Consider the following 13,552-nt stretch of genomic DNA (forward strand, 5'->3'; position numbering starts at 1 on the left):
ATTTGAAAGTATTTCCTTCCCTTATTAGTCCTTTTGGTCATGTGCCAACTAGGTTATCTGAGCTTTTTAACCCTTTACAGGGTATTTTATGCTACCTGTAGCTATATGTTTATGACACCCTGTAAATAGCAATTTGCAGAATCTGATTCTGAGTAAGGACAGGGGGAAGGGAAGTGGCTTCAGCAGATTTACTGAGTGTGCTCAGTTAATGTGAGCATGCTCAGTGCACCATAAGTAGCAAATTCCTACAGATAGCAGTTTCTCACACTACACCTGAAGCAGCATGAGGCAGGGGCTCCATGGCTGTCCACACCCTACCCAAGAGCAGATTCCCTGTGGCTGCGAGACCCTCAGCTTCTGGAACCTTTGTGTGGAGTCTCTCTTCTGCCCACCCAGGGCTGCCCCGGCAGCCAGGGACTTTCTGAGGTGGGAACTAGCCCCATCTCTGCTCCTTCTCCTGCGTCTGTGTGTCCCAGAGCCACTGCAGGGACTGTCCCACAACCAGGATCTCGATCCTATTAGCACTCACAGGGGCCATTCCAGTGTGGAAGCAGGGAAAGAATTAATAAGGATTTGAAGGGGATTTTAATGCATGTTAGTCAGTTAGCAAGAGTCAGGCCATACTGTAACCCTAATGACGTGAGACTTGTAGAAGCAAGGATAGTGCGAGGCGAGAGGACAAGAACTGTGTACAAAGTTATTATGACCTTGCAACAGTCTAACCAAATATGCAGGCTTGCTTTCCTTAGGAGTGAGACAAATAAGATAGCAAAAGGCTTATGTATAAACAAAATGTATTTGTTGCTTTTTACCGTCTGTATTATTGCTAGAAATTGTCTGTAACAAAGGTATAAAGCTTGCTGTAATTGTTTACCAGTTGAGAGACCTGTCCGGGACTGGGGTGACCCTGTGTCCTATGGCACTCTCTCCCTCCATTGTAATTACTGGAGAAATAATAAAGTATTTGATTTTGCTGCACCCAAACAAAAAGCGAGAACTGAGTTTTTCTCCGACACCAGCTACAGGAGAGTGAGCACCCCTGGGAGCAGGGAAGTGACCAAGTCTCCCTGCCAGAGGGTGGGGGAAGAAAGGGAAACAGGTGAGATTGAAAGGGGATAAGGAGAAATAAGTGGGGAAAGCAGCACCCAGCTCTTTTCTACTGCATCACCCCTGAGTAGATTCCTCATGAGCTCTGGGTAAATAGCCCCCAGTGTCCAGGGTTTCCCAGATCCCCCTGCCTCCCTAGGGAATGCACGTAGACATCGCCTTCCTGCCAGGCATGATTACAAGGAGCTGCCTGCAGTCCAGTGTGACAATCCCTGCTCCAGGAGGGGTTTGTTCTCTACTCCTGCTGGATGGGCACAGAATGGGGCAGCAAAAGGCTTGTGTCAGTTGTTGTTGCTGCACATTCCTTAACTTAGAACAGTAATGAAATGAAGAAAATGGAGATCGAATTAAATATACAAATAAAAGTTCCAGCCGCTGTTGTTAAACAATACAATGATAAAGTTCAGGCCATATCAGGAAATCAATGAGTTAACAAGGATATTGCATTGGAATCAAGTCGTCAATTTAGTCCAACCATCAGATTAATACAGCTATAAATACAACCCCTATAAATCCTAAAAGAGCAACCCAAGAAGTCAGGTGCATAATTAGTGATGTCGAAACCCCAATCAGAGATTTTTACCCAGGCAGTGCATCCCAGATTTAGCCAGCTGAATATTTCAATACCGAAACCAAATTATTGCTTACATTTAGCCCACAACCTCAAAGCCAATTACAATTTCTCCTTAGATTTCACTCTTGTGTAGCTAATATTTCTTCTCGCCCCAAAACACGTACAGACCTTATAGAGACATTAGCAAAAGAAGTTCAAACAGCTCTCGCTGAACAATGTATATCTGACAGCTCAAGTCCTTGCAATGCTTGCACAGGTGAGGATCATGCATTCTGTCATTTCATGGGGCAGAGTTTTAAGGCTATTAAGATTTGGGGAACTATTCTTCCTAACATCTTCCCTTTGTAGATTTCAGAGGTGTTCACACTCTCACCCTCATTGAGCCGCACAGTTACACCGCAATCTAATAGAAAGTCTGGGAGGTCTCCAAGTTCATAAAAAGAAACAGACAAAAATTAGAAAAAGGAACAAAATGTTTCTAAGATTATAAGGGGTTGGATCTCTGCACCTCTCGGGCTTTGGTTCACATGGGGTAGGACCTGTAGCTCCAGTTTAGGAACCAGGTAATGGCACAGATGCTCCAGCACGTCGGGCTTTGCAGGTACAGGGAGACTAGTGAAGGCTGCACAGCCTGTTGCCATTGTGCTTCATTCCCCACAGGGGATCAGGCCAGGGATCCTGGCAGTCCGTCTCTCTGAGGCTATGTCTACACTGGCAGAGTTACAGCGCCAGGAGTTACAGTGCTGCTCAGAGAGTGCTGAAGGGAAACCGCTATTGTGTGTTCACACTGTCAGCTACCTGTGCAATAGTGTGTTCACATTGCGGCACTTGCAGTAGTATTCAGAGCGGTGCACTCTGGGTAGCTATCCCACTGAGCATCTCTTCCTCTTCTGCTCCTAAGAGTTGTGGGAAGGCAGAGGGGGTCGTGGGGCATCCTGGGTCCTGTCCCAATCCAGTGTGATGCATTGCTTTGCATCGCAGAAATCCCTGTGCTTCCGTCCGCATTTGGTGCTATCTTTCAATGGCTGGTGTACTGCACATTCTGCCTCTTTGGGCTGCAGGAATGGATCCTGCACTATTGATCAATATGCTGCTCGCTCTTACTAATAACGTCACAAATGGCAGTGGAGTTATTCCTTAAACTACAAAGGCAAGAGGAGTTCATTATTGATCTCGCCACATATAGTAGCTATGACACGAGATCACTTGTGGCATTCATGGAGGTGCTGACCACAGTGGAACACTGCTTCTGGGCTCGGGAAACAAGCACTGAGTGGTGGGATCACATCATCATGCACATCTGGGATGACAAGCTGTGGGTGCAGAACTTTTGGATGAGGAAAGACACATTCATAGGACTCTGATGAGCTCGCCCCAACCCTGCAGCGCAAGGACACGAGAATGAGAGTTGCCCTGTTATTGGAGAAGTGCGTGGCAATTGCACGGTGGAAAATGGCTACTCCAGACTGCTACCAATCGGTCGCTAACCAGTTTGAGTTGAGAAAGTCGACCGTTGGACATGTGTTGACAAAAGTGTGCAGGGCCATTGATTGCATCCTGCTCCAAAAGACTGTGACTCTGGGCAGTGTGTGCGACTTTGTGGATGGCTTTGCACAAGTGGGCTTCCCTAACTGCGGAGGGGCGATAGATGGCACACATATTCCAATTCTGGCACCAGACCACCTAGTCATGGCGTACATTAATCAGAAGGGGGTACTTCTCTATGGTTCTCCAGGCACTTGTGGATCACCGTGGGCATTTCACAGACATTAATGCACGCTGGCCTGGTAAGACACACGCATCTTTTGGAACACTGGCCTGTTCAGGAAACTGGAAGCAGAGACTTTCTTCCCAGACCAGAAGATCACCGTAGGGGAAGTCAAAATGCCCATTGGGATCCTGAGAGACCCTGCCTACCCCTTAGTGCCGTGGCTTATGAAGCCATTCATGGAGCACCTTGACAGCAGCAAGGAGCAGTTCAACAACAGGCTGAGCAAGTGCAGAATGACTCTTGAGTGTGCTTTTGGCCATTTATTTGTGAAGGGAAGAGTAAAAGCTTCACTCAGGGCTGGACCACTGAGGCTCAGCACCTGGAGGCTGAATTTGAACAGCCAGAGACCAGGGCTATTAGAGGGGTGGAGCGCAGGGCCATAAGGATCAGGGATACCTTGAGGCAGCAATTTGAAGCTGAAAGCCACTAATATTTGTTGCTATGCATGGGAGTGCAGTGCTTGTAATGTTAGGAGGTGATTGTTATTGGTGCAAAGCACTATGAAGGCTTAAGAAAATTGCCTGTTGCTTTGCAGGGCTCTGTTTGCTGTCAATTAATGGAATAAAGATTGCTTTCAAACCAAAATGATTCTTTTATTAAAAAGCAACCACCGGAGGAGAGACAGACAAACCAACAAAAACATATCAGTACTGTGCAGGATGGGTAAAAGGTTGCACATCTTGTCTCAAGTAATTTTCTTCTTAACAGAAGATTTATTTTAAAATTTATCAAAATAAATTCCATTTTAAATGGAAATAATTACAGGCCGTACTGGGTCTCTCTTCTCGTGCATGCTATTTCTCTCACATATTCCCCCACTCTAATTCCTTTGCAGTGAGGTTTTAATTTCAGGATTAGCCACCATTTCCAATAGAGTAGGAGGGGGCAGGGAGAGAACTAGAAGAATACCTGAACCATATTGTAACACTGAAAGTTATCACAGAATCAGCCTCTTACGTTACACTAATTAACTTCACGTTTAATTTCATTGTCACTGATGACTAACAATTGCTTTGAAATGGGGGGACAGTGTAACCGTGATGCTCAGGGTTTGTTTAGACTAGGAAAGGTGATGGAGTTTAGGTCAGGTCAAGGGGAAAGCTAATGCCAACCACTGCACCTGGGCTGCAGCTGCTCTACAACTATAATTGTCTGTTTACACCAAGATCACTAACTTGAGCAGCCGACGCCATGTGCAGCCCTAGTGGATGTAAGGCCCAGTTAGTTTTTACCTCAGTGTAGCTTGTTGGGATCCAACCTCTCTCCCCCACCTCTTCTCCCTGTGAAGAACATTCCTGGCTGGAGGGATACACACTCCTACAACTCAAAAGGAAAAGAGTTGATGGGGAAAAAAAATCATAGGACTGATCCCAAAGAACGGGGAGCTGCAAAAGGCAGAAGCAGGCAACTCATCTAGGGGAGCTGAGAGACCACGCTGAACATGGTGCAAAGGTCGCTCTGTGGGAATTCGCATTTGTGATCTTTTTAAAAACAATCTTTGGCCAGCCGGAATCAAGGCATTTATTACAGTTATCTCACATGTGGATTTTCTGATGTCTAATAAGGCTGGAGCTCCGACTGAAGCTTTTCCCACACTCAGAGCACGTGTAGGACGTCTCTCCCCTGTGGATTCTCTGATGTGAGATGAGGGCTGAGCTATAACTGAAGCGTTCCCCACACTCAGAGCACGTGTAGGGCACCTCCCCTGTGTGGATTCTCTGATGTGTGATCAGGGCAGAGCTCTGCTTAAAACTCTTCCCACACTCAGCGCATGTATAGGGCGTCTCTCCTCTGTGGATTGTCCGATGTCTGATAAGGTTTGAGCTCTGATTGAAGCTTTTCCCACACTCAGAGCACATGTAGGGTCTCTCTCCTGTGTGGATTCTCTCATGTGTGATGAGGGCTGAACGATCCATGAAGCGTTTCCCACACTCAGAGCATCCATAGAGTCTGTCACCTGTGTGAATTCTCTGATGTATGCGAAGGGCTGATCTATAACTGAAGCATTTCCCGCACTCCGAGCATGTGTAGGGTGTCCATCCAGTATGGATTTGCTGATGTCTAATAAGGCTTGAGCCCTGGTTGAAGCTTTTCCCACACACAGAGCACGTGTAGGGTGTCTCTCCCGTGTGGATTCGCTGATGTGAGATGAGGACTGAGTTATAACTGAAGCGTTTCCCACACTCAGAGCACGTGTAGGGTTTTTCTCCTGTGTGGGTTTTCTGATGTCTAATAAGGCTTGAGTTCCGATTGAAGCTTTTCCTGCACTCAGAGCACGTGTACGGCGTCTCTCCTGTGTGGATGCTCCTATGTCTGATAAGGTGTGAGCTCCGATTGAAGCTGTTCCCACATTCAGAGCACATGTAGGGCTTCTCTCCTCTGTGGATTCTCTGATGTGTGAGAAGGTCTGAGCTCCCACTGAAGCTTTTCCCACACTCATGGCATGTGTAGCGTGACTCTTCCAAGTTGATGCTCTTGCATGTAATAAGGTCTGAGTGGCTACTGAAGTTTTCCTCTGGCCTGTGCTTAGTCTCACAGGCATTTGTTCTTTCTGGGAGTGCACAACTCCCGGAAACATTCCCTTTGGGTCTTCCTGATAACGTCCCATGTGGTTCTACTTGCTCAGCATCTTCCTGCTGGGGTGTCTCCTCGTTCTCACTCACCATCCTATCACCTGATGGGAGACAGAGAGAATCCAGACATAGGTCACTCCCTGCACCACAAAGAAAGGAAATCTCAGACAGAGGAATGGAAAAATGTGTGAACAAACCAAAATAGTGCGGAAGAGATCAAACCTATCAGGAGCTGATTTTCCCCAAACCCTTCCCCAAAGGAGAGAGAGGAAGGGATCCGTTCTGGGTGTGCATCTCACCAGAACTCTCAGGGGAAAGTGAGATTGGGGTGGGACCTGCTGCCAACTGTCAGTCAGGATAGGTGGGAAGCCATGAATGACATCTGCCTAATGATTCCACATCTGCAGGGAACAATCCTGAACTTGGAGTGCTTACAACTTGGAGAGTCTTTGTAGGGCATCCCAAATGTTTCCTGTATTCACAGACAGTTTTTGAGAGGGTTCACCCAATTCCTCACCTGTGCAGACAGCTCTCGGGAGGTCTGAGACCCACAGCTGTTCCCCTTATTCCAGGTGCAAGATCACATCAGGTTTGGAAACTGGAAACCCTGGAAAGGGAAAGAAAACAAGGAAGGTCCATGGAATTTGTGGGATACTTGTCACAATGAATATTCCATGGTTTTAACCCCAGCTCATTTTTAAGACGTAACATCCCAAGGCCGGCTTCCTTGGCTCAAAGTGGCAGAAGAGTTAGTATTATTATAAATCATATTAATTACCTTAGTGCCTAAGAGCCAACGAACCGTGGGCCCCTGCTGTGCTAGGCACAGCACAAACCCAGAATAGAAGATGGCCTATGCCCTGAAGAATTTACAATCTAAATAGACAAGACAGACACAGATGGGGGAAGAGGTGGAACCCACCAGCAAAGTGAACTATGTGAAGGCAGAGGGACAGATCTGATGAACACAGGTATAGATCTTGAGACTACTGTATTTAATGTTATGACTAGGGCCAGTGTTTTCCAGAAATTGCTGCTATTCCTCTGGCTTCAACACTCCTATTTCAACCTGTGAGCTCTGACAACAGGCCCAGCTGAATGATACTCCTGTTCAGAGACAGTTCCTCATTCAACGCACAGAGCAAGTTTGTGCTGTAACACTGGGCAGACTTTTAAAACATAGCAGGGTTTATTAGTCAACTGAAACACAGCACGGAAAGTCTTTAGATTAGCATAGAGAAGCAAAGACGACAATATAGTCCATAATGGCCAATGCCCTTGAGCCATGCTGCTGTAGAAAGTAGTTTGGTTTCCTTTCACCGTACCTGTCCTCTCTCTCACGGTACATTTGTCTTCTCTCCAATAGAGCTTCCTGCATCTGCGAGCCCAGTTCTTCCTACTCCCAAAAACATAACGAGTTCATGTATGCTTCACTCAGCCAAGGGGAGATCCTCCCGTGGACAGGTGACAATTATTCCCTTGTCTCTGTCGGGTATTCCACTGATGTAGGTTGGTCCCAGCCAGTCCTTAATGACCCATTCATATCACCCCATGACAGCTACGTGACGAAACACCTCATGTCTCCTGCTCTTTCTAATCATAGCAATACCAATCACAGAGGGAAACTGAGGTGTGTATTGGCATCATAGAAATATCACCAAAATTCCCACCTCTATCACACACACACTGCTCACAGTCCTTGGAGAGAAAGCAAAGCACAGGAACTGGAGGTTAGTCCAGTGAACACAGTGTAGGAGAAGCTGCAATCCTCAAACCTGGTCAAAAAGGAGAGGCATGTGGGTCCCTACCCACAGAGAGGGGCTGGCTAGAGGCCTGATACCCGAGAGGCCATTCCTTGAGCAGCCCATGGAGGCAGGTCAGAGGCTTAGCTGTCCCAGAACTGTGATATTGCAAAAGCACATTCTGGGGAATTAGGAAATCTAGTGATTCAGGTTTAATGGGAGGGAGAATTAAACTCCCCCAGTGTATGGAGAAGGCTGGGGAATTAAACACTGAAATTCAGGAGCAACAGCCTCTAATTCTTCCGGAAAAGGAGAATGTAAGAAACAAGAACTGGGCCACGCAACCTCAGGAGGGACAGACTCGAAGATCCCAGGACCCCGGAGGGAAGACAGCTTGTGGCTGCTGCCAATGGGGAGTGGGGGGCTAAGAGTCTCTCCAAACTCTCACCCCTGTTGACCCCGACCTGATTTTATGACCTTTGACCTAGTCTCACGTCTCGTGGGCAATTTTATACTCGCTAGAGATAAAATGTCATTATCAGAGAATTCCTTATTAGCTTGGAACATGCATGGAGGGGCAAGGAGGTGAACATAGATAAATGGGCTATTAAGGGCAGGTCTACACTACAGCCAGGATCGACGCTCTGAGATCTAATTCAGACCCGCCAAATCAACTGCAGACTGACTGCAGATGGCTCTCCAGTCAACCCCTGTACTCTACCCGACTCTACCCCCGATGCTCTCCCGTTGACCCCCCGCAGTGCACACCCGGCAGTAACTCAACCTAAGTTATGTTCACTCCGGCTACATTATTCACGCAGCTGGAGTTGCGCAGCGTAGGTCAGCTGGCCACGGTACTGTAAACACAGCCTGAGCTTGCTACAGTTAAGGGCCTTATATTAGGTTGAGGCTTTGTGGGAGTGATTCTGCTGCAGTCTGGGATTTACCTGAATAGGCCTAAGGATAAGGAGAGAATCCCAGGTGAGATATTTTGACTCCACATTTTGAAAAACTAACAAGTAATCACCAAGAGGTGCAATACCCCACAGGATTCTGAACGAAGGGGTGGGCTTTAGCAGTTAGGTTGCTATGCAGTATCTCAGCAGTTGGGCCGCATTCATATATTAGAATTATTAATAAATAAGTGATGTAAATCATGAGTATTAATCCTTGATGCTTAATTATGGACTTCCCAAAGGCCACATATGTGTTGGGGCAGCTATTGACTGTAATCAGAGTAAAGGAGCAGATATGGTATATAGCCATCCTATTACCATAAGGAAGTGGATAAAACACCTCTCTTAGTTACCATTTTTTCATTTTGTCAGGTCACCGAGACAGTGTAAACTGAAGGAGGCCTTCTTCTGATGGGCTCCCTTGTCCCTCGATCTTTGTTTCCAGCAGTGTCCATAACTTGTAAGTATGCACAGTGCAAGACTCTCTTTACTATACTATGGTGACCAGACCACATGACACTGAATTCCATTTTGTTACTTGTATTTTTCCACAAACTGGACTGGGAATTGAGTTTGGAACAAAGGGTTCCTGCCATATGGAAAAGCTACGTAAGGTGGGGTGTGACATCTCTTGGCCTCATTCCCCACACAAGAGAACTGGAAACACCTAAGGAACAAAGACTGAACTGGGGGAAGTGCTGGTCCCAGGGTAAACGAATTTCTAGCTTGTGTATGGAAACTTGGTGGACTGCTTGTATAATCAGTCAGGGTGAGAAATTACTACTTCAAATTCTATCCATCTAGTATGTTAGGCTTAGTTTGAGTTTTTGGTTATTTGCTAAGTAATCTGCTTTGATCTGTTTGCTATCAGTTATAATCACTTAAAATCTATCTTTCTGTAGTCAATAAACTTCTTTTATGCTTTATCTTAACCAGTGTATTTTGAATGAAGTGTCCAGGGAAAATCTCAGCTTGGTTTGCACAAGCTTGTTGTGCATATCTTTCCCATATCGAGGGGAAGGTGAACTATATTAATGAGTTTACATTATACAGATCCTATGCAGTATAAGATGGTATAATTCTGGATTTCTACTACAGCAGGTGTGCAAGGTTGGGGAGCTGGGAAATTGGCTGTTGTCTTCTATCTGACCTTGAGTGGCTTAGGTAAAGCACTCAGGTAGCTTAGTTGGGTGTATAGTGCCACCTGCTGTCGTGCTGGGTGATGACAGGGCCTACAGAGGCTGGCTGAATCTCCAGCAAAGCAGTGTGAGAAGGGCCAGCCCAGCTTGAGGGTTAGAGGGCACAGCGGTTCCCAGAAGCCCCCCAGACTGCACCCCGGGGGTGACAACCAATCACACCCTAGATTACACAAGTCTCAGCAGGTTTGTCACACCCTGTCCCCTCCCTTTCTCCACCCTCGATATTTCCTGCCTCCCACCACCTCCAGCACCTCCCACCCTCCTATGCATTTACTGTTCCTCTCCCTCCAAGCAGAACCCACCACCAGCTCCCTGATAATCCCTTACCTGAGCCAGCTCCATTGCAGACATTTCCTTCCCCGTGGGAGGACGGGTTGATCTGGAGCGAAATGTGGATGTTATTCTGTAGCCTGCCAGGGTGAGAAGGGCAATGGGAGAGCATTCCGATGGGGCTTTTGTCCATTCCACAAGCTGATTTCCCCAACGATTTTTCCCTGCTAATGGACATTCTAGGTTCTGCTACACTGTGAAGCACTGAGTGACCTTCTTCCAGTACAGGCATAGTCCCCTCCCCCAGGGTGTAACCCTCTGACACATGGTGAAACCCTCCCAGTAACAGAGTCTCTCTGTCACACTTAGAAAGTTTGCAGACAATACCAAGCTGGGAATAAATTGCCTAGGGAGGTTGTGGAATCTCCATCATTGGAGATTTTTAAGAGCAGGTTAGACAAACACCTGTCAAGGATGGTCTAGATCAGGGGTCTCAAACTCATTTTACCTTAGGGCTAGTGCCAGTCCTCAAATCCTCCCAGCAGGCCAATGTCACTCATGTCGCCCAGAGCCTGCCCCCCCAAAAACTCCACCCCCACCTGACTAAGGCTCTGGGACGGAGTTTGGGTGGGGAAGGAGGTCTGGGGCAGGGGATTGGGGTGCAGGCTCTGGGAGGAGTTTGGATGCAGAAGGGGTGAGAGGTTGGGCTCTGGGAGGGAGTTTGGGTGGGGGAGAGGGTCTGGGGTGCAGGCTCTGAGATGGAGTTTGGGGGATGGGGGGTGTGGGGAGGAGGTGCAGGCTCTGGGAGGGAGTTTGGGGGCTGGAGGGGGTGTGTGGGAAGGGGGTGCAGGCTCTGGGAAGGAGTTTGGGGGGCAGGGGGAGTGTGGGGAGGGGATGCAGGCTCTGGGAGGGAGTTTTGGGGCTGGGGGTGTGGGGGAGGGATGTAGGTAGGGAATGAAGGCTCTGGGAGGGAGTTTTGGGGCGGGAGGGGGTATATGTGGGGACGAGGCACAGACTGGCAGGGAGTTTGGGGGTGGGAGGAGGTATGTGGGAAGGGGGTGCAGGCTCTGGGAGGGAGTTTGGGGGTGTGTGGAGGAGGTGGGGGGTGCAGGCTCCGGGAGAGAGTTTGGGGGTGGGAGGGGGTGTGTGGGAAGGGGGTGCAGCCTCTGGGAGTTTGTGGGGAGGAGGTGGGGGTGCAGGCTCTGGGAGGCGGAGTGTGGCTCTTACCTGGGGCTCCAAGGCGGGGTGGGCCGTGGGGCCTCCCCACGCTTCTGCCCCCTAGCACCGCCCACACAGCGCCCCATTGGACGCAGGGGCCCTCAGGGCAGGCGGCAGCACGTGGAGGCACAGCCCTGCCCCACCCCTGGGCCCCAGGAAGGGGCGGGCAGCCATTGGAACGAGCAGGCAGATGCTGCTTAGCTCCACTGTGCTGCCGGGGGCCCTGAGGGGGGAGCGCCTGGGGGCGACAGGTGGGGCCAAGGGAGAGACCCGGCCCCAAGACTGCTGGAGCCCCACGGGCCACACTGGGCAGGCCCATGGGCCAGGAGTTTGAGATCCCTGGTCTAGATAATACTTAGTCCTGGCTTGAGTGCAGGGGACTGGACTAGATGACCTCTCAAGGTCCCTTCCAGTTCTGTGATTCTATGAACCAAAGGCCAGAGAAGAGCAGAATCAAAGGAATCACTCTGGGAGATTCTCCCTGTCATTGCCCCCAAGGCAGCTCTCTCAGGTTTACAAAGTTGTTTGTACAAAGGCTGGAGCATCAGTCTCTCCTGGGAGTGCCCCCTTTCATGAGCGGGGCTAGTTTTAGCTTTTGGCAAGTGTGAACCCAGGCGGTGTGGGGCGCTGAGACTGGGCCTTCTTGCCTCAGCACATCTTGTTTCTTTCTGTGGCTCCACACTGAGTCCAAATGAGTAGATACTCCTGATAGAGACTGTGAACATCAGAATGGCCCATTGTCAGACCAACGGTCCATCTAGCTCAGTGGCCGATGCCAGGCCCCCCCAGAGGGAATGAACAGAACAGGGAATCATCAAGTGATCCATCCCCTGTCACCCATCCCAGCTTCTGGCAAACAGAGGCTAGAGACACCATCCCTGCCCATCCTGCCTGTGACACTGGCAGATGAGGTGTTAGCTCTTGCAAAAGCCCCCATGTCTTGACTGAACATGGACAAAGGCATAGCTGGAATCCGTCTGGCTCACCCATGTTAGTATTTTAAAACAGGTATTAGAATGATAAGAAGATATTTTGTGTTTAGACTTTATTGAATGCTTGTGAGTTGCTGCCTGGGTTAACATCTGACTAGTTGCATTGTGAGCCTCTGTGGCTATGTAAATCACCAGACAAGAGAGAAACTTTACCTAGGTGAAGTGCTGATTGGCAACAGAATGCATTACACCCTGTCTGGCAGGAAAGGTCCATCAACACCAGATAGAGTATTATGGGATGTTAAAGAAGGCAAAAGACCATTGTTGTGCTCTTGACTTCCCATTAGCTGAGTCTGCAGCTCAGAGCACATGGCAGGAAGGGGATAAAACCCCCATACAGAAGGAACTGATTATCTGTAGCTGCTTGGACTCTGGGGGGCCAAAGTTTCTAGGCATAAACAAGAGATCCTCAGCTGCTTAGCCAGGGTTAGTCCTAAAGAATATGTAGAACTTGCTTATTATAGAAGCTTCTATTACCTTTTAAATTTAAGACTAACTCATCTGCATCTACCGGTATATGATTACCTGCTTTAACTTTGTAAACAACTCTAGTTTCCCCTTAAATAAATCTTAATACAAGTTATGACAGGACTGGCTACAAATGTTGTCTTTGTTGTGAGATCTAGATTCAATTGACCTAAGTAAGTGGCTGGTTCTTTGGGACTGGCAGTAACCTGAACATTGCTGGGATTCGTGGTGTAAGGCAGTGGTTCTCAGCCAGGGGCCTGGGGACTACTGGGGAGCCACGAGCGGGTTTCGGGGGGGCTGCCAAGCCAGGTCAGCATTAGACTCACCGAGGCCCAGGGCAGAAAGCTGAAGTCCCAGCACATAGGGCTGAAGTCTGGGGCCTTGATCCCCACCATCCAGGGCTGAAGCCAAAGCCAAAGCCTAAGCAATGTAGCTTTGTGGGGGGCCCTGTGGCATGGGGCCCCAGACAGTTGCCCTGCTTGTTACACCCTAACACCAGCCCTGGCTTTTGTATGCAGAAAACCAGTTATTGTGGCCCACGTGGGCCATGGAGTTTTTATAGCATGTTGGGGGGGCCTCAGAAAGAAACAGGTTGAGAACCCCTGGTGCACGGGACCATCTGTCACACAGGTGAGCTCCCCTGTGTGGTGAGATACATGGGATGACCCAAGGGGCCTGTCTG

General features: G+C 48.7%; 1 protein-coding gene across 1 annotated transcript in view; it reads right to left on the minus strand.

The window, feature by feature from the left end:
- Nucleotides 1–4,643: 4,643 nt before the first annotated feature.
- Nucleotides 4,644–13,552, minus strand: part of LOC123369035 (zinc finger protein 271-like) — a 136,017-nt gene continuing 127,108 nt past the window's right edge. The window contains exons 5-6 of the mRNA XM_045014406.1: nucleotides 5,410–5,665; nucleotides 4,644–5,325 (exon numbers count right to left, since the gene is read on the minus strand). Of these exons, the coding sequence (XP_044870341.1) occupies nucleotides 4,988–5,325; nucleotides 5,410–5,665 (594 nt within the window). The 3' untranslated portion in view covers nucleotides 4,644–4,987. The remainder of the gene's footprint in view (nucleotides 5,326–5,409; nucleotides 5,666–13,552) is intronic.

The sequence above is a fragment of the Mauremys mutica genome, chromosome 4 (assembly GCF_020497125.1).
Source record: "Mauremys mutica isolate MM-2020 ecotype Southern chromosome 4, ASM2049712v1, whole genome shotgun sequence".
Classification (NCBI taxonomy): Eukaryota; Metazoa; Chordata; order Testudines; family Geoemydidae; genus Mauremys; species Mauremys mutica.